We start from the raw sequence: 23,105 nt of genomic DNA, 5'->3' as shown, positions 1-23,105 counted from the left end.
AGCTGCAAGAAACATGTTTAGTTACTCAGTACTGGTATCATTGGCAGCAGAAGGTCTGCAACCCAAGCAGATGCCTGCAGCTCATAGCTCGCTGCACTGAGATCCTGCAGCATTGTTACCCAAGCTTCCCCTGAAGCCTGTCTTGTCAAGAGGAAAGCTTCCTCTGTTTCCCCGCTACTGCCATCCCCGGGCTCAGGCTGTCTCTCTCTAGTCCCTTCTGCATCAGCCCCTCCTCTGTCAGAGGCATCTGACTCCTCAGGCTCAGAGGTGAGGTCCTTTCTGTCCCATCCAGGACATAGCGTGATTCCCCCCATCAGAGTCATTGGCACCACGGTGCCATGTGGCAAAACCAACGTTGGGCCCCAGCTAAAGGTAAATGCCCTGGATAAGGAGGGATCCCAAGCCCATACCCATGGCCATTCTGGTCACTGTGGGGCATTCCCCCTCCAGCCAGCCAGGTCCTGCCCTTAATCCTCCTGGCACACTGGAGACAAGGGCACCAAAAGCACTCTTCTCCCCCCCCCCCCCCCCCCCCCACTGAATCTGGTGCAGAGACTGGTTCTGGGCACCAAGAGCACTATTCTTCGATACCTGCTACTGAGACCGGTACCAAGCAGCTGGTATTCATGCGGGCAGCCCCCCGCTGCAAGCTCCGGACCAGCAACCATGTCAGAGGCCTGCTGTCTCCTCCTTCATCGTCCACTGAGGCTACTGAACCCTCAGGTTACTCACCACCTCAGAGGACCACAGAGCCCCTCAAGAGCCTTTAAAAAGTGGCTTCTGTACTTGGCGTTCAGGCAGAAGAAGTGTCCGAAAGGTCTCAACAGTTGATGGACATCCTGATATCAATGACCCCGGCTAGGGTGGCTCTACCAGGTAATGAAACCATCCTGGAGTCAGTCATGGCTCTTTGGCAGGCACCCTCCTCCCTGTCCCCCACAGCAAAATGAGCCCAGAGGAGGTGCTTTGTCCCCACTAAGGGCTATGAACATTTCTACTCTCACCACCCACTCCCCAGGCTCTCATGTGGTGGCAGCCACCATGAGCGGGAAAGGCAGGGACATCAAGCTTCCACGCCAAAAAGCAAAGGCTCAAAGAGGCTGGATCTGTTTGGTTGCAAGCTTTATTCTTCAGGAAGCCTGCAACTCAGGATTGCAAACCAGCAAGCACCCCGAGTCACTATGACTTCATCTTCTGGGAAAATGTTAAAAAGTTCAAAGACAAGTTACCAGAGGAGCGTAGACAAGAGTTTTTGCAGTGATGAGTGAGGAGGGTAAACTGGTTGCCAGAACTGCCCTCCAAAACATTGCTGGATAATAGTTTGGATATGAGAGAGGTGTTCATGGTTGCAGTCAACTGGGTTTCCCCTAGAGGTCCAACACATGATCCAAGACCTCCCTTTTGAAACCCCCCGTCTGTTTTCAGAGAAAATGAACGACAGGATTCATAGCCTCAGAGATTCCAGGGTGACTGACACTGAAATCCCTTGGGATCTATACTCCAGTGACGGGGGAAGCAATTTCTTCCACAGCAGCCATTCTGACACCAGAGTTTTGCTTCCCAATCCCAAAATCCACCAAAAAAAAATAGAAAGGGATTATAGGAGGTGTCCCCCATTGCCCTCTTCAGCATCAGTGGGCTCATACCATCCACCCGCCACCTTCCAAACAGGCATTTTGAAGGGATACTCAAGGACAGTGTACCAGCCACCTTAGTTCCATCTGTTCCCCATCTTTTATTTACCAATCGCTTATCTCGTTTCCTAAGTGGTGGGGCCACATAACATCAGATTGGTAGGTCTCAAACATGGTGGAATAGGGGCATGCCATCCAGTTCATTTCTATCCCTCCCCATCCTTTTTCAGGGATCACCGTCACAAGATTGCCTTTCAACGGGGGTCCAGTCTCTTCTTCAGGCAGGGACCATAGAGGAAGTTCCATTTTCCCGCAGGGGAAAAGGCTTCTATTTCCACTACTTCCTGATCCCCAAAGCAAAAGGGGGTCTCAGGCCTAGTTTAGATCTGAGATCTGAACAAATTCCTGAAGAAAATAAAATTCTTTGAGTGCTGGTCCCTTTGTGGATTCCATACATGGGATATGCGTGCACCTAAATCCAGAGATTTTAGCAAGCCGTGTCCACTGGCCCAACACCTGTGCATGGGGTGCACGCACACCTGCAGTGAAATGGACATATATCCAAAATGTCTACAAGAACAACAGTTATGGGAAGGTAGGTAACCAGTTTTCCCCATCTCTACAATGGAGATAATTCTACTTCCTTCTTCCACTCTGTCTTGGCTATTTTGATTTATAAGATCTTTGTGACAGGGACGTCTCTTAATTACACAGTGGATCCTGGTTTTGGTCAGAGTCTCAAGGCATTAGTGTAAAACAAATTATTGTTTCGGAGAGATCTGTTATTAATTATAGAAGTTAAAGTTACAATAACTTAGAAGTTTGCCATTTGATCTGGCATTTTCCACGCTTAGTCTCAGCCCAGATGTTTCTGGGGAATGGGGGGGAAGGAAAAGGTAAGAAGTTTGAACCAAATCTGTTTAACTGTTGAGTTGTTACAAGTATGGAGGGGTGGGGAAAATGTTTGTTCCATTTAAGTAAATGTCATGATTTTTTTTTTTTAAACTTTCACAACTCTGTAATTTTAAATTTTCAAGATAATTTAGGACTAAAACTTTCCATGTTTTTACAGAAAACTTAATGCTGACATTTGAAATGGAAATACATCACAGTATTGTAGTTAGTTATAACCATAGTTCCAATGCACCACCGACTTCAGTGCAGAAACTAATTCGGTACTGATGTCTTTGTGCAACTATAGAGCTCCCATGCTCTGCAGACGGACGCTGCTCTCCTCAATGTAGAAATGTATGCTGAGTGCCCCAAATAATTGGAATGAGATAAACAGTTAGTACATTTATAACACCTCTGTTCCATTTATACTGTAACTCAATGACTCGCCATGCATCCCCACCTTCTGCTCCATAAGATACCCCAGTATGTGTGCTTTGCTTCTGACATCATACTACAGAACCTTGCTGACAAGGCAAGTTCCATGTTGTTCTTAATCATAGTGAATGGCTCCAAAACTTTATATTTTATCATACCCAATGGGATATAAAATAAGATTATTAAGAAATTTACGGAATTATGCTGTATTATAAGCAAACAGGGCAAAACCTCCCAGGATTGATCTTGTCTTGATAGGCTTGTTTCAGTGAGGTTGCACGGCAAATTGGGTTATCAGCATGATGCGTGCTGGGGTTTCCCAAAGGGCAGAGACCAGTAATCCACAACCAACCTGAACTTTGTGTATCCTGAAATGGAAAACTAAAGGTGCACGTTACTCTATAAATGTGCTGAATACCTATCTTACTTTGAATTTAGGGAGCATGCATTTCTAAATGAATTTGATCATTTAAAAATATCTTCACACAGCACTGTAAAGAAGACAAGCAATGGACTTTAGTGTACATAAATTGCAAGCAATGCTCACAGAGTCTACCTTAGGGTGACCAGATGTCCCGATTTTATAGGGACAGTCCTGATTTTAGGGTCTTTTTCTTATATAGGCTCCTATTACCTCCCCAGCCCTGTCCCGATTTTTCACATTTCCTGTCTGGTCACCCTAGTCTACATGCTGCAGGGATTTTAAATTAGATTTGTATAAGAAGCTTTGTCCCTTTATAATATTATATCAACTGTCATCACAGATCACCCTAGTGCTGTATTGATAATTAGGAGCAAATAAATGAAGTACGTATTTGTTTCTTTTCTCCCAACAGAAACTTACGAAGACTTTGACTCCAGGGTAATTGAGGTAAGTGTTGCAAAAATCTTCAAGGACTTATATTTTTAAATATAAAATAATGATGATTAAATCCTACACTTTAATTATTGGCCTCTAATAAAGCAGCTTTATTGTGATGGGAGCTAGACGGACTGAGGGAAGTATGAAACAATGTTTTATTTCAGATGCACAATAAAATCTGCCATTCTTTTAACCGATGTTTGATCTTCTGTGCTATACAGATAGTACCGAATTCAGAGGCAGCTTTGTATGACATTGAAAAGACAAATGTTTGAAGATAACGCTCATGCATAGTTCTTCCTTAAGCTAAAGCAAGTTGGCTGAAGAGAGTACTTCTTCATGTCCCCTATTATCTCCTACTACAAAACAAAGTTCTATATAGCAAATACCAGCAGTTCTCAAACTGTGGCGCAGGACCCCAAAGTGGGTCACGACCCCATTTTATTGGGTCACCAAGGCCTGCATTAGACTTTCTGGGACTCAGGACTGAAGCTGAAGCCCGATCTCCATCCCCACCTTGGGCATCAGAGCTCGGGCTCCCTCCTCTCTCCCTCACCCCCCACCCCCCGGTCATGTAGTAACTGTTGTCAGAAGGGGGTTACGATGTAGTGAAGTTTGAGAACCCCTGGCAAATACAATAGCTCCATTTATGAAGAAACAGAAGCAAATAGGCAAGTCAATTACAAGAGGTGTGCATGGTCGGTCCCCTCCCTCTTTTTAAAACCAGAAAAGCCCAGGAAGTTTTGTTGTTTGTTTTTTAATTTCCCAAATGCTTTACCTGATGTGCCTCAGACCTCCTAGGGAAAACGCTAACCTGGCATAAACTCAAGCATGTGAAATTTCAGGTTGATTAAGGTGGTGTTGGTAACCACAATCCTAAGGCTGATAATGGAAGGTTAGCCTTAGAATCATAGAATATCAGGGTTGGAAGGGACCTCAGGAGGTCATCTAGTCCAACCCCCTGCTCAAAGCAGGACCAATCCCCAACTAACTCATCCCAGCCAGGGCTTTCTCAAGCCTGACCTTAAAAACCTCAAAGGAAGGAGATTCAACCACCTCCCTAGGTAACCCATTCCACTGCTTCACCACCCTCCTGTTGAAAAAGATTTTCCTAATATCCAACCTAAACCTCTCCCACTGCAACTTGAGACCATTACTCCTTGTTCTGTCATCTGCTACCATTGAGAACAGTCTAGATCCATCCTCTTTGGAACCCCCTTTCAGGTAGTTGAAAGCAGCTATCAAATCCCCCCTCATTCTTCTCTTCTGCAGACTAAACAATTCCAGTTCCCTCAGCCTTTCCTAATAAGTCATGTGTTCCAGTCCCCTAATCATTTTTGTTGCCCTCTGCTTTCCAATTTTTCCACATCTGTCTTATAGTGTGGGGCCCAAAACTGGACGTAGTACTCCAGATGAGGCCTCACCAATGTCGAATAGAGGGGAACGATCACGTCCCTCGATCTGCTGGCAATGCCCCTACTTATACAGCCCAAAATGCCATTAGCCTTCTTGGCAACAAGGGCACCCTGTTGACTCATATCCAGCCTCTCGTCCACTGTAACCCCTAGGTCCTTTTCTGCAGAACTGCTGCAGAGCCATTCAGTCCCTAGTCTGTAGCAGTGCATGGGATTCTTCCTTCCTAAGTGTAGGACTCTGCGCTTGTCCTTGTTGAACCTCATCAGATTTCTTTTGGCCCAATCCTCTAATTTGTCCAGGGCCCTCTGTATCCTATCCCTACCCTCCAGTGTATCTACCACTCCTCCCACTTTAGTGTCCTCTGCAAACTTGCTGAGGGTGCAGTCCACGCCATCCTCCAGATCATTAACGAAGACATTGAACAAAACCAGCCCCAGGACCAATCCGTGGGGCACTTCGCTTGATACCGGCTGCCAACTAGACATGGAGCAATACCCTTTGAGCCTGACGATCTAGCCAGCTTTCTATCCACCTTATAGTCCATTCATCCAGCCCATACTACTTTAACTTGCTGGCAAGAATACCGTGGGAGACCGTGTCAAAAGCTTTGCTAAAGTCAAGGAATAACACGTCCATTGCTTTCCCCTCATCCACAAAGCCAGTTATCTCATCAGAGAAGGCAATTAGATTAGTCAGGCATGACTTGCCCTTGGTGAATCCATGCTGACTGTTCCTGATCACTTTCCTCTAAGTGCTTCAGAATTAATTCCTTGAGAACCGGCTCCAGGATTTTTCCAGGGACTGAGGTGAGGCTGACTGCCTTGTAGTTTCCCGGATCCTCCTCTTTCCATTTTTTAAAGATGGGCTCTACATTAGCCTTTTTCCAGTCATCCGGGACTTCCCCCGATTGACATGAGTTTTCAAAGATAATGGCTAATGGCTCTGCAATCACATCCGCCAACTCCTTTAGCACCCTCGGATGCAGCGCATCCGGCCCCATGGACTTGTGCACGTCCAGCTTTTCTAAATAGTCCCGAACCACTTCTTTCTCCACAGAGGGCTGGCCACCTCCTCTCCATTCTGTGCTGCCCAGTGCAGTAGTCTGGGAGCTGACCTTGTTCGTGAAGAGAGGCAAAAAAAACATTTGAGTACATCCTCTGTCACTAGGTTGCCTCCCTCATTCAGTAAGAGGTCCACGCTTTCCTTGGCTTTCTTCTTGTTGCTAACATACCTGAAGAAGCCCTTCTTGTTACTCTTAATATCTCTTGCTAGCTGCAACTCTAGGTGTGATTTGGTCTTCCTGATTTCACTCCTGCATGCTTGAGCAGTATTTTTATACTCATCCCTGGTCATTTGTCCAATCTTCCACTTCTTGCAAGCTTCTTTTTTGTGTTTAGCCTTCAACCTTAATAATAAAGGTGCTCTTGTGTCAGCATATATTCGCTAATTGGATAAGATTTTAGTACCTTTTAAACTGTTGAGGAAAAGATGTTAATGCCTAGCTATATTTACTTCCACTGGTCTTTTTATCTCCTCTTGATAAGCAAGCTACAGCACTGGCTGTAGTTCCCACTATCTAGTTCAGCCTTGACACTGTAGATTCCCTCAGACCTACCTCTCAGTCTTTAGTCATGGTGAAATATTTTGGAATTGTTCTGAATCTTCAACTTCATGATTGGTTGCTTTTTTTTCAACATCTTTGGAATTTTTTTTAACAGCAGTTACAGGATGCATTTTAATGTATGTCGTAAGTACTTTCTGAAGTCCGTGAACCACCTTAACAAATGTTAGAAACGTTTCCCGAGTTGCCTTGGCAGGTTTTGGTAATGGTGAATGTTAGTGTGGCAGCTGAGTTAAGATTACTTTATAAAAATAAAGTGATCCAAAAGCATGTGTGAGCAAAAACTCATGTATAATCCTTATTGAGTTCACACCGCAGCATTTTAACACTTCTGAGGAAGATAGAAACAAGAAAAGTGATACAGTGTAATGTTGGGGATCAGGGAACTACAGAAAGTGTAAAACTCTTATTGAGCCGTCTGCACTACATCATATTCTATAGAGCGATGATTCTCGCCTCTGAAATGTGGTGTGGGGATGGAGAATGTTATAGCCAAGGAAAATTACATGTGCTATCTGCAATTACGACCTATTTCCTAGAATACAAGTTGAAGGGCCTTACAAGCTATTTTCAGTATGGTTCTCAAAAATAAGTTGCGTGAAATATGTACATTTGTTAGATTGTTTGTTTTCTGCATTTTTTTGTGTGTATTTCTATGGAAAATATTGTTGGTTGTTGTAAGGCTTAATGAGTTAATATTTGCAAAATTCTGTGTGATCCTTGTGTGCAAAGTGAGGAGGTAGTGAGAAGTGATATTGGTTACTAAACCCATATTGCTATCAAAATGTTCCGTAACTGATGGCAAAACTTTAGGCTAAGGGTTATCCATCCAAGTTCCTCATCAGCCATGGTTTTAGGGAACTGGTAGGAGAAAATGATTTTAAAAGATTTAAAACTTAATTTCAATTTGAAAACAAAATATTACAAAAATGGAGACTTTGTGGAGGGGAGGTATAAAGTTTTTATTGCACAGGTCTGGAATGACCTCATTATTTATCAATGGTGAAGTTATTAATGAATTATGCAATTCATCCAAAAACAGTGGACGTTAACGCTTAGCACCACACAACACCATGCCATCACATATCATGTTTATGCCCCCCCATTTGTCTTATATTAGTCTCTCTCCGTTCCATTTGAAATGCTTTAGTTGCTATGGAAACAATGACATTGCATAGGCAATATTTAGTGATATCCTTAGATACAGAACAAAGTCGATGTCTGTGACTCATTTGCCACCAGTTCACATGCAGGTATTGTGTCCTTCAGAATGGATATCAACTGTTCGAATGCCAAAAATGTTTTGCCTTCTGTTAGCATGCTCCCCCTTTCTCCCCTGACTGCAGTGAGGCTGGGGCAGTGACAGCAGCCTCACCACTCGGACCTCCATCAGAGCTCAGTAGTTCTTGGACAGCTATGCCCTTAGTGTTTCAGACCCCTTGAGTGGGCCTGAGCCACCTGCCTCTGAAATTCATCCTCTTTAAGGTGTCTCAAGTTGGGCACCCAAAAACTCAGCTCACAAAATCACTAGTCGCTTGTGAAAATCACGGCCTATTTTTATTCCTTTAAAATAGTTCTGCTTCTCCTTCATGGGTAAGTAAGGAGGGAAAGTCAATTATGTGCTAATTGTGGCAGCTTACTGTAGGCCAGTGAACCAGCCATTGGGGCCACGTGAAATGGCAGGTTCTAGCAGCTTTTCAAAGCGGTGAACTGTGCCAGTGATCCTTTTATGGGGCTGCACATTGGGACCTGACAGCTCTGAAGAGAATTTTTCAGAGGGAGTTTCCAGCAGGAAATTGGGAGAGGAAAAGGTACTGCAAAGGCATAAACCATCACAATGGCCTCTGAAATCTTGTATTTTAAAATGCTGCATAATTACAAAAGCATAATCTTTTTACTGCCACTTTAAAACAAACTTTCATATGTTATTTTAAAAACAGGTAAGAGTGGTTATTAACAAAGTTGTTTCAATTCCAAGCTAACTTTATGTTTATACATCAATTATTAACACCTCAGAAGAGAGATAAATAATGGAAATTGACAGACTCTGAAGTACAGTGGAGCTGACTGACCTGTAGTAGGATCTGTGCACATGAATAAATCTTTGATTTTTAATTGCAAATAAGTTCTCTTCACCTCCATTGGAATTCTATATGTGATTACAAATTTCACAGCATGTGTTTTTTCAGAAGAATTTAAGCTAATGACCTGATCCAAAATATATTGTGACAAAGTTCCTCCTCTGCCTTGGTCGGTCCTGCTCTTATTGGCAGATTTGCTGTCCTCAGAGATTCACGGCAGCCCTCAGTTTGGCCACTTTTGCTAGTGGCTCAAACCTGCCGTTCACTCAGCTAACCTCATCACTGGCTAGAATGGGGAAAAGGAAGGAGAACAATCCCCGCAGTCTATGCTGATCCACCTAGTGGGTCAGGGGACAGGCCAGGGACCTTCCCCTCTGGTGGGACCCGCAGTCCAGGTCAACTCCTCTTATATCCAATAGGGGGATGGGGGAACCTGGGCCCGCCCTTGACACCGGGTTCCAGCCCAGGGCCCTGTGGATCACAGCTGTTTACAGTATTCTTGTAACACCTGTGGGACAGCTACAACTCCATGGGCTACTTCGCCATGGCCTCCTCCCAACACCTTCTGTATCCTCACCACAAGACCTTCCTCCTGTTGCCAGATAGCGTTTATACTCCTCAGTCCTCCAGCAGCACACCCTCTCACTCTCAGCTCCTTGCACACCCCTCACTGACTGAAGTCCTTTTTAAATCAGGTGCCCTGATTAGCCTGCCTGTATTAATTGATTCTAGCAGCTTCTTAATTGGCTCCAGGTGTCCTAATTAGTCTGCCTGCCTTAATTGGTTCAAGCAAGTTCCTGATTGTTCTGGAACCTCCCCTGTTACCTTACCCAGGGAAAAGGGACCTGCGTAATCTGGGGCTAATATATCTGCCTTCTGTCACTCTTCTATTTTACTTGGTTTCCAGGTCCTGTGGATCCCCCTCTTAGGCTGGGGGGGGGATCCTTTAGCAGTGGGCGAGCTTCCGCCCATCCACTTCCTGGATCCCAATAGGATCACTCTTCTGTGGCCATCTGGCCCGACCCTGTCACAGTATATATATGAAGCTTTTAAAGACACACCACCATTGGGCAGCTGCAGACTCTGGCACCATGGAACGCCCTATAGAAAGCCTTCTTTCTGTCCTGCAGCTGGGAGTGGGACACATACTTAGAGGAAAAAGAACCCATAGAACAAATTCCTTGCCTGCCAGAAGGCCTGTACTCCAGTTCCCCAATGCGCCCAGCTCCTGGAGCACCTGCAGTAAGTATAGTTGAGATCCCCTATGGGAAGACAAATCAGATCAATGTAATTGACAAATTTACCTGGGAAGGAAGAGCAGAGTCTTTGGTACCATCCCCTCTCCATAAAATAGTAATCTGCAGCTGCTGACAGGTTCCCTATAACTGAGTGCTTCCTTCCCCACGTGAATAGCTTTCCCCCGTTTGGACCAGGGCTGGAGGGACACTCTCATTCCCATGACTGAGTGTGATTTCCATATATGGTGAAGGGGTCTCAGCAGAGTCTCTGCTGCTGCTGTTCAAAAGCAGGTGGCCTCAGGCAGCTGCAGAAAGCTGTGCAGAGCTAGCAGCCAGGGAGGTCCTGTGGTGCTGGATGGGCCCTGCGGAATGTGACTAGCATAGCTTTGGCATGTAAATAATATAATAAGTACCAAGAATGGATCTAGTATTTTATGATAGCATGTCATTCTCGAAAGCTAGCTACAGGCTGCAGCTAAGGGTTCTCTTGATGCATCTTCCTGCAATAGTCCTGAACAACTGCGGCGGGATGGTGCTTGTCAGTGACTTCTGGCCAGTTAACTACATATGAATTTCTGCAGCTGAGATATTTTCTAACTAGAGAGTTGTGCATCGGCCTCTTAGACATAGGCCCAATGAAAAGCCTGTGTCTCTCCCAGATCTATCATAGTTTTCGATACGAGAACATTCCTACTCGATTAGTATCCAACAGTTTCGTTATTAAATTTAGTAGATTTCTAACTCCATTTCTAATCATGATCTGAGGTCTGGGGAATAAGCTTAGGACATTATACACGCCTTAATCCACAGCAGGTCTCTTTGAAGACTTTGGAAGATTTGCACAAAGATCAAGTATAGAATATGGCTCTTACACATGGGTTCTAGTCCAGGCTGTGCCACTGGCTTGCTTTGGCAAGTCACGTATCTGCTCTGTGCCTCAGTTTTCCCATCTGTAAAGTGGAGATGATGATTCTGACCTTCTTTGTATAGCATTTTGAGATCTATAAGACCTGTGAAGTAGTAGTATTCTGATAATACAGTAACTAAACTTGCATCCGATGAAGCGAGCTCTAGCTCACGAAAGCTTATGCTCAGATAAATTTGTTAGTCTCTGAGGTGCCACAAGTACTCCTTTTTCTTTTTGTGAATACAGACTAACACGGCTGCTACTCTGAAACCTGGAGTTTACACCAATGCAGTGTTGTCATCAGACTCAGCAAACAGCCTGGAGCAACAAACTGTGTGAGGCACTCCGTTACCCCATTCATCTCCCTGGGATATTAATTGTAAAGCCTAATGAAGACTCCCTGGGATATTAAATGTAAAGCCTACTGTGGACATTTCCTAACTATTTCACTGCTGATCATATTAGCATATAGAATGAGGGAAGAGTGCAGGAGGGAAGCTTATAGGAAGGAAGTGGGAGTTGCTGCTTGGGGGAAAGTGTTGAGAGGAGAAGAAGACACACCGGGAGGAGGAAAGGAAGAGAAACAAAGGGCAGAAACACAATGATGGTCCTAAAGGCAAGCCTTGTTTACCACTGAATGTGACAAGACACTTATTTAAGTGACGGGTTTCAGAGTAGCAGCCGTGTTAGTCTGTATTCGCAAAAAGAAAATGGGAAAGTGACTGGCTATCTGTATTATTGCCATCAACTACCCCGGCTATTAGACTGTTTTGTCTGTTCTCATGTGAGGTCTTCTGGGGGACCTGGGACCTGCATTTTCAGACATGCTTAGAATCCACAGCTCTCTTTGACTTCAGTTGGAGTTATAAATTTTCTGCCCATCTGAAAAGCCAGCCCAAGTTGTCTCAAGTTGGACATCCAAAATCAGAGCCCACTTTTGAAAATGTGGGTGACTGTTCTGTAGTCACACAGGAAGTATGTGGCAGAGATGGGAATAGAACCTAAGAATCCCGACTTGATATTATCTGCTTGTTTACTTGTATTCCCTATTCTGTCCATCTGTCTCTCTTCTAGTTAGATTGTAAGCTTTTTTGGGGGCAGGGACTGTCCTTTTGTTCTGTTTGTGCAGCACCTAGCATGGTGTGGTCCTGGGCCGTGACCAGAGCTCGTAGGCACTATAGTAATAAGCCACTAGACCATGCTTCTTCCTTCTCTGTTTCAAGGGAGAAAATTTAAAAATCGATAACTCCAGAGTTGGAAACATTTTAGAATTGATTTGCACCTGAAGTGAGCTTCAGTAGCTGTGTTCCCAACTCTAAACTGGGAGCTCTATCATAGATGCGTTGACAAACTCTTTACTACTGGGTGGTGAAATAACACACTAGAATCATTCCATTCTTTTTCTTCACTAAGAAAATAAGCCTATGTATGTATAAAAGTTTGCAAATGTTTAGTCTGAACAGATTGCCAGATAGCCTATATGACTTATATGAAATATCTTGATTGATTAAAGTGTTGTGATGTTTTGTCAGGTTACACAAAATAGTTTTTTGCTTTATTTAGATAGATGATGTGTGTCCAAAAAGAGTTGCTTCACTGAGTTTTAATTCACGTAGCCCTTGTGAAGTTTTGCTGAACTGCTGTTTTCTGAAGATATTTCATCTTTGCTGTTGTGAGTAAACTAACTGAGGATTCATCATAGACTGTGGTATAATCAATAAATCATATGCCAGATGTCATCATTCTGCGCGTTAAGTCATATTTTATACCACTCGGTGCAGATTGTAGACTTGTTTTTCTGGGTTATAATTGCTAGACAGTTAAGTTCCATCTGTTTTCCCCCAAAGGAAGGGGGATGAGCAGAAGTTCCCTTTGACTTAACACTTTTGTGTCTTCTATTCCCTTCTGAAGGCAATTCTTGCTCCTACATGGTTCCCTGAAATAAACAGTCTTTGTTCCTGAGAATAAATGTGCATGACACATTGGTCATAGCAGTTGATCAGTTTAGGATTTCCCCCGAGAGCATTAATGCTTTGAGAGAAAATAATATGAATGTGTGGCCTAAAAGGCTTTAGCTAGTAAATGAAGATCAGTCCCAATGCTAGCAGTACCTCACTTTCTGTGACTCTGTTCACCTGTGTGTGATCGCACAACCCTCGTGTAAGAGGAGCTCAGGCTCTAGGGGTCCCCACAATGGTGACATGCTGTCTCGCTCCTCTGCTTTGCTTGCACGTAGCCCCACTCTTTTATACTTTAGCAGAAAGTAATGAAACAGTGAACAACATGTCCTCACTCTGCTGAGCCCTAATTTCACTGCACGTAAACCGGGATCCCTTAGACAGGTCAAAACCCCACTAAGAGGAGCCACCCTGACAGGCTGAATTGAGGTTTTAAAAACAAAACAAAACAATACCTAGTAGGAAATGTCCTTTCTGTCCTCAGAGTTGGGCAGTTACCCAAGCAGCCAAAATGAAGAGGGCACAAGGAAACATCCTCCCCTTTGTGCTCGCACAGCTGAACCCTTTACTGACTTCTCTGTGCTCTCTGCACAGTTCTGTATGGAGTGAAAGCACCTGCTACCAAGTCAGGAACACTTTTCCCAGCATTGCCAGGGGAGGGAGAGAGGCATCATCTCACTTTCCTCGCTGGTCTGCCACCACCCAGGTGGAGCTCCTCTGTAGCAACGAAATAGACCACGCCTTCTCATATGGCTCTTCAGGTCATGACTATCCTGGGGATCAGCAAAGCACAAAATTCTTAAAAACCATGAGATACATTTTTCTTACAAGTGTGGGTGGCCGTTTGTGGATTTCAAAGTTTATTTTCTAACAAGTGTGTCAAAATAGAATTTATTTTAATTTAGTCACACCTCTGTTGCAGTAGTTAAACTAAAATATTCTAACAGTACCTGAGAGTTCTTTGCTTTTGTTTAGCTTCATGGCATACTGTTGCAAGTGGCTTTTGCTCTTACAGTTCCATGCCCCAGATGATTGCCGGTTTGGACGCGACAGAGAAGGTGTTAGGTAATGTTGGGGCCTTCCGTGTGTGTTAGATGGGTTTTTTTTACACTCAAGGTATAACTATTAGATTAAATTATAAAACTAGCCTTGGCACCACACAGTACTGTTGCAGTTAGTCTGTTTATGTCTGCTTCATTTGAACAGGAAAAAATGTTTTTAAGAGCAGCAGGAGGCTGTGTGGTTTTAATAGAGTATTATGAATTTTAGCTGATAATGGTAAGAATGGTGGGTCATTTAAAAGAACTGTCCGCAGCAGCAAAGATTGTTGGTATCCAAGGCCAGCTATAAACTGAAGTAGATAATTGAGTCCCATCTTTTATATGGTAAGGAGCCTGGGTTTTGAAGTAAACAAGTCTTGTTAGTATTCATACTTTAAATAGATGGCATATCTAGTGCTTCATTTGTATGCATTTCCCATTTTTGTCATTCAGTATTATTCTCTGCTGCTGCTGTCAGGGTGAAAGGACAGGGTGAAAGCTAACCCGGAAGGCTGTTTAATGTTATCCTGCTTTTGTCAGCAGTTCTCTGGAAGTTAAATATACTGCTTTGAGAGAACCTTTTTATGACCAAAGATGCAGCCTTACCAATATTTTGTGAACAACAAAATGTTACCCTACTGTGAACACTGGCTCTTTAGCTATTGAAAGAGAGTAGTACTATTTGGAGGTAGTGCCATTTAGAAAAAGAAAAAGCTGGCTTAACTTTTCCCTAAATGTGAATTAAGATACAAACGTGCTGAGGTTTCCAGTAAGCCAGCTCCGAGATCATCACAAAGAAATACTGGCGTACTCTGAGTATTAACACATAGGACTGGGTGTTGTTACAAGATGTGATTTCTAATCCTGGCCCTCCTGTGTGATTTTGAGCTAATGACTTAAATTCCCTCCCTGTACCTCACTTTCCCCATCTGCCATTAATACTTCCAGTTTCACAGAGATGTTGTCAGGCTCACTTCGTTGTTTACTGAATGCTTTGAGATCCTAGACTGGAAGGTTCAAAAAAAGCCCAAAATGGCAGTGGTGCTTATTACTTAAATTTTGAGCTAATGAGGATTAATAGCTACAGTTATGCTTGACAGAGAGTACATGTGCTATTATTAACGCCTGTAAATGCAAGAGTTCTTTTCTTTTGTCATCTATAATAAAATTAACTTCTTTTCTTTCCTCAGAACATGGGGCCTTCAGTGAACCATGTGGCCACTTAGTAAATGCAGTGCCTAACAGTGTTCTGCAGTCCTGCAGTGTCTTGTAGTTTAGCTTAGTCAGAATTAGAAAACAAGACCTAGTATGCATGAAATAAATCAGGGTGGCATGAAAGCTTGTAAGGTGAGGTCAGAGTTCTTTTGACTCTTGCACACAGGCAAGGGGAAGCTTTAGAAGGAACCAGAGTGTAATAATAAACAAATGCCCTCTATCAAGGGCAGACCGGTGGTTTTCCTTGGCACTGAAGCTGCCTCTGCCATTTGTAGAAACACTCCGCCTTTTGGTCATTTGCTCTTGTTTTCAGATTTTTCGATGCTTCTCTTCGATCATTGTCAGTTCATTTGAGGAATTTTGTATAGGTCTGGCCATCTTTTAGCTGGGTTCTAGGTCAATAATGCAACCCCTCCGAAATGTTGAATTCTTTCTACACATGTAATAATCCTTTTCAGTGAGATTCAAATCTGAAGGTTTCAGCAAAGCATAGTGGTGTTTCCTTTCTAACCACTGGCTTATGTTTCAGAGGGATAGTTACAGGGAGGTATGCATTTGAATAGGCAGTTTGGTACACAGAATATACCTAATATTATACAGGAAAATAAAGTACACAGGAAGCAACACAAGGATATTAACAATAACACACTCAAAGCAAGAAGCCAACCCTGTATATGGTAGAAAGCAAACATGCAAATGTTGCAGTCTGTATATGGAGTTTGGTATGACATAAGTTAGGGCTTGTCTACATTAGTTTGCACTAGAATGGGTGTAATTTCTAGTACATGCTAGCGTGTTGCACACAAACTGGCCAGTGTGGACCTTGTTGGCACACACTAAAAGTGCCTAATTTCCCACCCTTTCACTTTCAACAGTTCAGTTCCACTGGTGGAAGCAACAGTGGCCAAACACCCAGTATTTTAACCAGCATGTCCCCTGCTCAGAGCAGGTTCAAGATGACTCCATCGCTAAAATGCCAGCAGCCACTGGCGGCACGTCAGCCCCAGTGGAGCTGCACTGGTGGTAGTACGGCAGTGGGAAATTTGAAGAAAACTGCCACATAAGACCCTTATGCATAATTCCTGTAGTTTTTTGGGCTACCTTGAAATACAAAGCTGAGTAGTCTGTGGATGCAACATGAAAATACAGTGTCAGCATGCCTTAGTTCAGTATTTCTCAACCTTTTTGATACTAGGGACTGGCTTGCTGCCTTCCTAAACTGTGTCAGGGAGGCCTCCGGGACTGGTTGCTCATTGAGCAACGCTGCTCTAATCTGCATAACATTGTTAACAAAACCTGGATCCTGCATTGTTCTAATCATTCATGTCTGCATCTTCTAATTAGAAATACATTTTTGATATGCTATAAAAGATTGTTACTGTAATGTAAGTTAGTGTTTAAAGGTCATTGTTTCAATTAACCTTGAGCCACCTAGCAATAATTAGCATGTGTTTATTTAAAAACCTAAAACATGCATTTTAATCTATCTGGTAGATTAGGTGGGGTTTTTAACCAATTTTATTACTGCTTCTCCCACAACAGGATTTTTTTTCTGGCAAAAATGAAACTTCTTATTAACTATTTCATTATTAATGCATAGAATCACAGATTTTAACTTTTTTGTAAGTCACTGAAAGTTAAGGTTTTCCAGACAATGCTTTTACAAATGGCATGATGAAAGAAAAATATTGCAGAAGTGAAATGTGGCATGAAATTGCAGCGTCTGCGATGTTTGACATTTTTGACTGAAAAATTATAAGGTACACATGAAATTTCTTGAGTAATAATTCACTCCAAGTGAGATGTTGGCTCAAACGTGCTTTTCAAATATGATAGCTTTGGGATTGGCTTTAGAATAAATGGAAATTTTGTCTTTTCTCTGGATAATATTGACCATGTCCGTCAGAGACAGTGAAAAGCATTTCCTATCGGGTTTTTTTAAGCCACCTTTAAGAAAAGCACCCAAAATGTTATCAATAAGAGAACAAGAGGTCTCAGCCATAAACTAAGCTTTTTCAGATAGTTTGGGGGTTAGAATTTGGTCTCTCTGTAAAGTAGGGTTTTTCTGATGCCAATTGCAATTTGTATTTTTATAAACAAATCTTCCTACTTTCATCATTCAGCCTCCCAGCCTATAAATCATTGGCTTGGGATGTTTGATATATTGTGAGTGGAATATTAAACTATCAAGTAATTTGCAGTTTGGTAGCCTGGAATGTGGTTCTGACTCATAGATCCTCCTATGAAAATAAACCATAACAATTTCTGATATTCCTTCTATGGGTATTCCATCAGTGCCGCATTAACCCGATGGTCAACACTTGGGTTATCCCAGCTCAGGTGTGAGCCGGCCACACTCGAGTTACTGGGTCCACCCTGGTGCTGCACTTACTCATGTGTGTCTCTAGGACTTATGTGGGCACATTACATAGTTAGTGCTGCAGCGAGCTGAGACACTCTTGATTCTTTCCCAGCAAATTGTGGGAGAATTTGTCTGTCCTGGGCACGCAGGGGGAATTGTAGGAAGGCATTGGAGAACTGTCAGCATTCGAGTACCTTAGCCTGCATCCTCACTGCAAAGTGCATGAGTTACCAGCCCTGAGCGAAAGCAGCACTTGGGCTTTAGCCTATATTACCAGTCAGGCCAGCTAGCCTGAGTTGAAAACACCATCACACTTGAGTCAGAAGTTTATTCTGTTGATGGGGCTAGAGGCAAGACCCAAATAAGAGCATGAGTTACTTCTGCAGCTTCTCTTTAGGCTATGGCATCCCGATTTGTACTGCCGTTATTCCTCCTTTGAAACTGTTGCTATTCCTTCCTTTTTATAAATAAATATTTTATGTGGTTTGGTTTGGGTTTTCAAAGAGGTGCTCTGTTTTTTTCATTTCTCCAGAGAAAGCTGAATTTAAATTTGTTAGCACTGAATAATGAATGAAGTGAGGCGAATCAATTCAAGATACATACACTGTGACTAAGGCTGAACATATATCAGAGTACAGATTTTAAAGGTTAGCATTAAAACTGGCTTGAATCAAGGTCTAATAATTGGGTAACTGACTTGATTTCAGTTGCTTTTTTTGAGCTGTGTTTATAAAAGTGACAAGCTGTTAATTCTGTATTAATTAATTCCGTTGTCTTATAATGATGTGCTTTCAGCTGCATAGTCTAACTCCTAAGTAGGAAGGGGAATACTGCAGACTGTGTTGCAGAAAAGGGATGCGTTTTTTGATTTAATAAGGTAAAGGGAGAAAGATAGAATCTAAGGACACTGATGTTCTAACAGTCATGGCTGTCTGTTCAAATTATCAAGCTTGAAAGGCCTTTACAGAGTTTGAAGAGAGATGGGTGAACTCTGATGCTGACGGGTGACTGAACACATTTTCCTTCAGAGCTGCTCAGAAACAGCTGACAAGTACAGTTTTCGAAATTCTTCTTCTTAAGGAGCCCATTCCATGTGTTGTGATTGCCACCTCCTGGATAAGGGAGAAAAACAAGGTCTTCATAGATCCTTGTAATCCCAGAATTCCATCTTTTTGAGACTATGCATATCCACCTTTGTATGTGCACGCATGTGTTAAGAATGTGGTGTAAGCATACACACAATTGAATGCAGAGCAAACATGTATATTTTAGATACAGCTTGAAGAGCAGCTTTCGTAGTCAGAATCATAGCGTTTCAGGCCAGAAGGGACCACCAGATCATCTGGTATGACCTCCTGTAGATCACGAGTCACCAACACTATCCAGCACCCACTCACTAAACGCAACAACCAAAATTAGACAGAAGTATATTATTGCCCACAGGAGAGTAGGCTATTATGTGACACAGAGAGAGAGTATGAGGGGCTGAGGTGCACCTTTCATTCTACTTCAGCTCGTTTTCTGTCGTTCCATACTGATACAGGGTTTCTTTCCTATGTGAAACTCTGTGCATGGTGTCTGTCTTTCTGTCTTTCTGTGCCCAGGACAGACAAATTCTGTCAAGGGTCTTTGCTGATCAGGCCATTCCTGCTAAATATAAGTCAAAGGGAAAACGACTAACTTGTAACAAGCTGTTAGTAAAGCTTAGGGTATGTAAAGATGATGCATCTCTAGAATGTGTGCATTTTGAATTTAACCTAAGTACTGTAATGAAAAGCAAGGGGTTTTCAGAAGTTCTCACTCTGGGACTATTCCCACTGAAGCTAGTGGGAGTTTTCCTTTGTATGTCGGGGGGACAGAATGAGGCCGACACGGAGTGCTTTTTGAAAATCCTCACCCAAATGTTGCTGCCACGAGGCTGACTCCTTGAGACACTGGTACAATTACTAAAAGGGTTGGTGCTTCGTGGACTATGCTTATATTAACTGTAATTCAGCTGTCAGTGCGATACTGTAAAGGAATCACATTGGTGTTTCCAGAAGGTGTACCCTCATACAGGGTATCTCTTTTCCCCCTCCCCTTTTTCAACAGGACAAGGAAAGCCTATCCTGGGAAATGAACTGCAAAAAAAAAAAAACTCTCCATGCTATATGGTAATAGTGAGATACTAAATCAGGAAATACCAGTAGGTGATTTAAAAAAAAAAAAATAAAACCTCAAGTAGCAAAGGATGAGAGAAGGGAAATATTACTCCATTTTACAGGTGGGAACTTGGGCACAGACATTAAGTAATTTCAAGAGGGAGTCTGGCAGAGCCAGGAAGTGAATGCAGCTCTCCTGGGTTCCACTGCAGTACTTAAGCACAAGGCTGTTTTTCCCCTGCAGATTTTTGTGTCCAACTATTCCAAAATAAGTGGTATTTTCACTGTATATGGAAGTATGTGTAGAGTTTGTATTATATCTTTACCCCTGGAAATCAGATTAGCTGCCACTGCCTCCCTCAGTAAGTAATTTGGGATTCTAGTCTTCAAATGGTATAAAGTAATAACCTGCCTTGAGCAGTTTATATGAGAGAGCTTCTAACATGTGTCAGTTTGAGGTGGGAAGCAAGATGTTAATGTCTCTTTACATTTTCATTAATTTTTTTTTCTTTGCTGTGATATTTCTTAAGCAGAGTGCTTGAAATTAAGTGTGAAGCTGATCATAATACAGGATGTTCATTTATTATGTAACTAAACAGTACAAAGGAGATCACAGAAAATGTTCCTTTTGCTTTAGTGAAGCCACACTGTAATGCTTATTTTATGTTGTTGTGCACTAGTTAATACAGTAACAGAATTTTTAGCAGATTTAAATCTTCAAAGTCAGTTCCCATTACATATAATATTCATTCACGAAAATGTAGTATGTGTCTGAGGTCTTCTCTTACAAATCTAGCTTTTTAGTAAAAGTGACTTTTTTTTTTTTTAAGACAAAGTGCCTCATAGCAAACTGCTTTGGTTTTTTCCATCAGGTGAAAAATGTATTTAATATGACAGCAAAGGAAGGAAGAAGAAGATCAGTTAGTGCCCTAGTGGTTGCTGGAAATGGAAATGGGGCTGCAGGTAAGTGTAATTATAATGTACTTGAAAGGTGCCAAGTGAATGATGCTTGGGGTAGGGCTGTGGGAAGCATGTTGTTCAAAGGAATGTTGTTAATCTGATTGTTTTTAATTAACAAATTAATTTGGGGGATGGGGGAATATTAACATACATATCAATATACCAAGAGAAAGAACAGTAGAATCAGGGTTTACAATGGGAATGTACAATCGGTGATGATTATGAAAAAAATGCCAATCAAGGACACTTCTCTTCCATTTTCTTTTACACAAAACAAAGTAATATACTAATAAGATTAGAGTACAATCGTCAGTTATAACAACCACTCTTATTTAATTCCTGAGTGACAAAGGCGATATCACTGGCAGATCAAAATGGAGTATGTGATTTCCTTTTCATGCTGTTCCTTTTTGCTTTGGGACATCACATTATTTATGATTAAAAGAACCTCCAAAGCTTTATGATGCTGAGTGGTTTGATGTGGTCATTAGAACAATTAAGCCATTAAGAAAGGGGGACCAAACTGATCTCAATTTCCATGTTTTGAAAATAGGTTTTACCTTCTCTAGTACATGCCACACTTGCTGTAACCATTGTATGACAGGGTGGTAGTACTGATTTCTATACCCTTACATGTTTTTTCCCAGTTAGGTGACTGGATAGAAGGTTATTTCTTTTTGTTTTTCTCACTCTGTACCTCTGTACCTGTATTATTTTTTCCAGCTGAAATTTAATGCCTGATTTACTTTATTATAGGATAAGTCTGTAACGTGTGAGCAAGAAGGTAGCTTAGAACAGTAACGTTTGTTACTTTATAGAAATTTACTCTTTAAAAAAAAAATCCAGTTTCTGATGGAGTTCCCTTTAAATAGTACATCCAGGAATGTTATTGAAAAATAAAATACTTTGATGAAACCATGGCCCTATTGTAATCAATGGCAAGACTTCCGTTGACATCAGCAGCTCAGGGTTTTACCATTTTTGTTTTTCTTCTCCCCTGCAGATACTTATATCGGTTTCTTCAACATGGAAGAAAATTACTATGTATTAGGGCATCAGCGAAACTAACCGTAGATAAAGTGCTGTCAGTTGCACAAAGCAAACTGAAAAAAATAGAAACCTCAGATTGTGAGGGGTCTAATAACTATTGGCTGTGGGCAGGTACATTTGAAGACAAGTTTTTACAAGCTTCTCAATACAAGAAGGGAAGACTAGAGACTGGCTAGAGGGGCGTGGTTGGCTTAATTTTCCTCAGAGTGGGTCTCAGCTTTCAAACGTTTGGGAAATGCTGCATTAAAGTCACAGTGAGGATTCCTTCTTCAAAGGAGGCATTAGCAATCTAGGTCAGACAGGGCCCCAGTCACACATACGTTGTCTTTGCAAACAAAAGGGGAAGAGATCTAGCATATTAAGTCTCCCTATGTGCCCATATGGAGATGAGAGAATTTTAGGGAAAATATCCCACCAGTTCAGCTGAACCAGTGTTAGCACTGATGGGAGCCCTAATGTAGACAAAGCTCCAATGGTTTTTGATGCCTTCAACACTGCATTGAACTTACTGAGGAGAAGGGCTAATTAATAAAGGTAAAAAACGCTGAAATCCACCAGAGACTTGTCTACCCTTGAGCTCCTGCTACTTCACTGGACTGGAGAGCAAACCTCTTCCTAAAATTATATAGGGTAGGCAAAGGCAATGTGCCCAACACTTCATGTAGTGTGAGTGGGTGTCTCGGGAATCCGGCACCATGCATCAAGAAAAACTCTCTTAACCTTTTTTCAATCATTAAAAATAGCTAAAGAAATATTCCCATTTCAACCCCCTTTGTGCTGCTGATGTTACTGCCTAGTGAATGGAAGTGACCTCCGATGCCTGGTCAACACAGATTTTGTACTGCTATCACGGTCATGCAGGAGGGTGATTTTTTTACTGATATGGTCAACCCAATCCAACCCGTCGCGTGGATTCAGTTACACTGGTATAGACGTGCCGTATGCGGGCTTATTCCCCTTCCCGTAGGGGAAAAGCTATACTGATATAAAAGGTGCACAGAGGCGCTTTATGTGCGCAGGAAAGTACTATACTACTTTAACTGTGCCACTATTCAAGCCTTCCTCGCCTGTTTGCTTTGCCCCATCGAAAGAATTATTTAGAAGAGAACAATAATCCGAGTACTGTTTACAGCACACTTTTTATGTAAAACAAAGGGGAAACATTCTATACGGCTGTTAGGTCTATAAACACTTGTATTTTTCACTTTGTATTTTCAAACTTAGATGTCAGCAGACAGTAAACGTGCACTGGAAATATAAGGTTGAGCCAGAAAACTACACATCCTCTCTA

The 23,105-nt window shown here is 42.3% G+C and overlaps 1 protein-coding gene across 2 annotated transcripts in view; it reads left to right on the top strand.

Annotated features, from left to right (window-relative positions):
* Window positions 1–23,105, top strand: part of MRPS5 (mitochondrial ribosomal protein S5) — a 95,266-nt gene that overhangs the window by 43,174 nt on the left and 28,987 nt on the right. For both annotated transcript variants that reach the window (XM_077814275.1, XM_077814276.1), the window contains exons 5-6: window positions 3,800–3,834; window positions 20,677–20,767. In XM_077814275.1, coding sequence (XP_077670401.1) covers window positions 3,800–3,834; window positions 20,677–20,767 — 126 coding nt within the window. The remainder of the gene's footprint in view (window positions 1–3,799; window positions 3,835–20,676; window positions 20,768–23,105) is intronic.

Source organism: Eretmochelys imbricata, chromosome 3 (assembly GCF_965152235.1).
Source record: "Eretmochelys imbricata isolate rEreImb1 chromosome 3, rEreImb1.hap1, whole genome shotgun sequence".
Lineage (NCBI taxonomy): Eukaryota > Metazoa > Chordata > Testudines > Cheloniidae > Eretmochelys > Eretmochelys imbricata.
The sequence above is the reverse complement of the archived record's forward strand: the minus strand, read 5'-3'. Positions and strand labels throughout refer to the sequence as shown.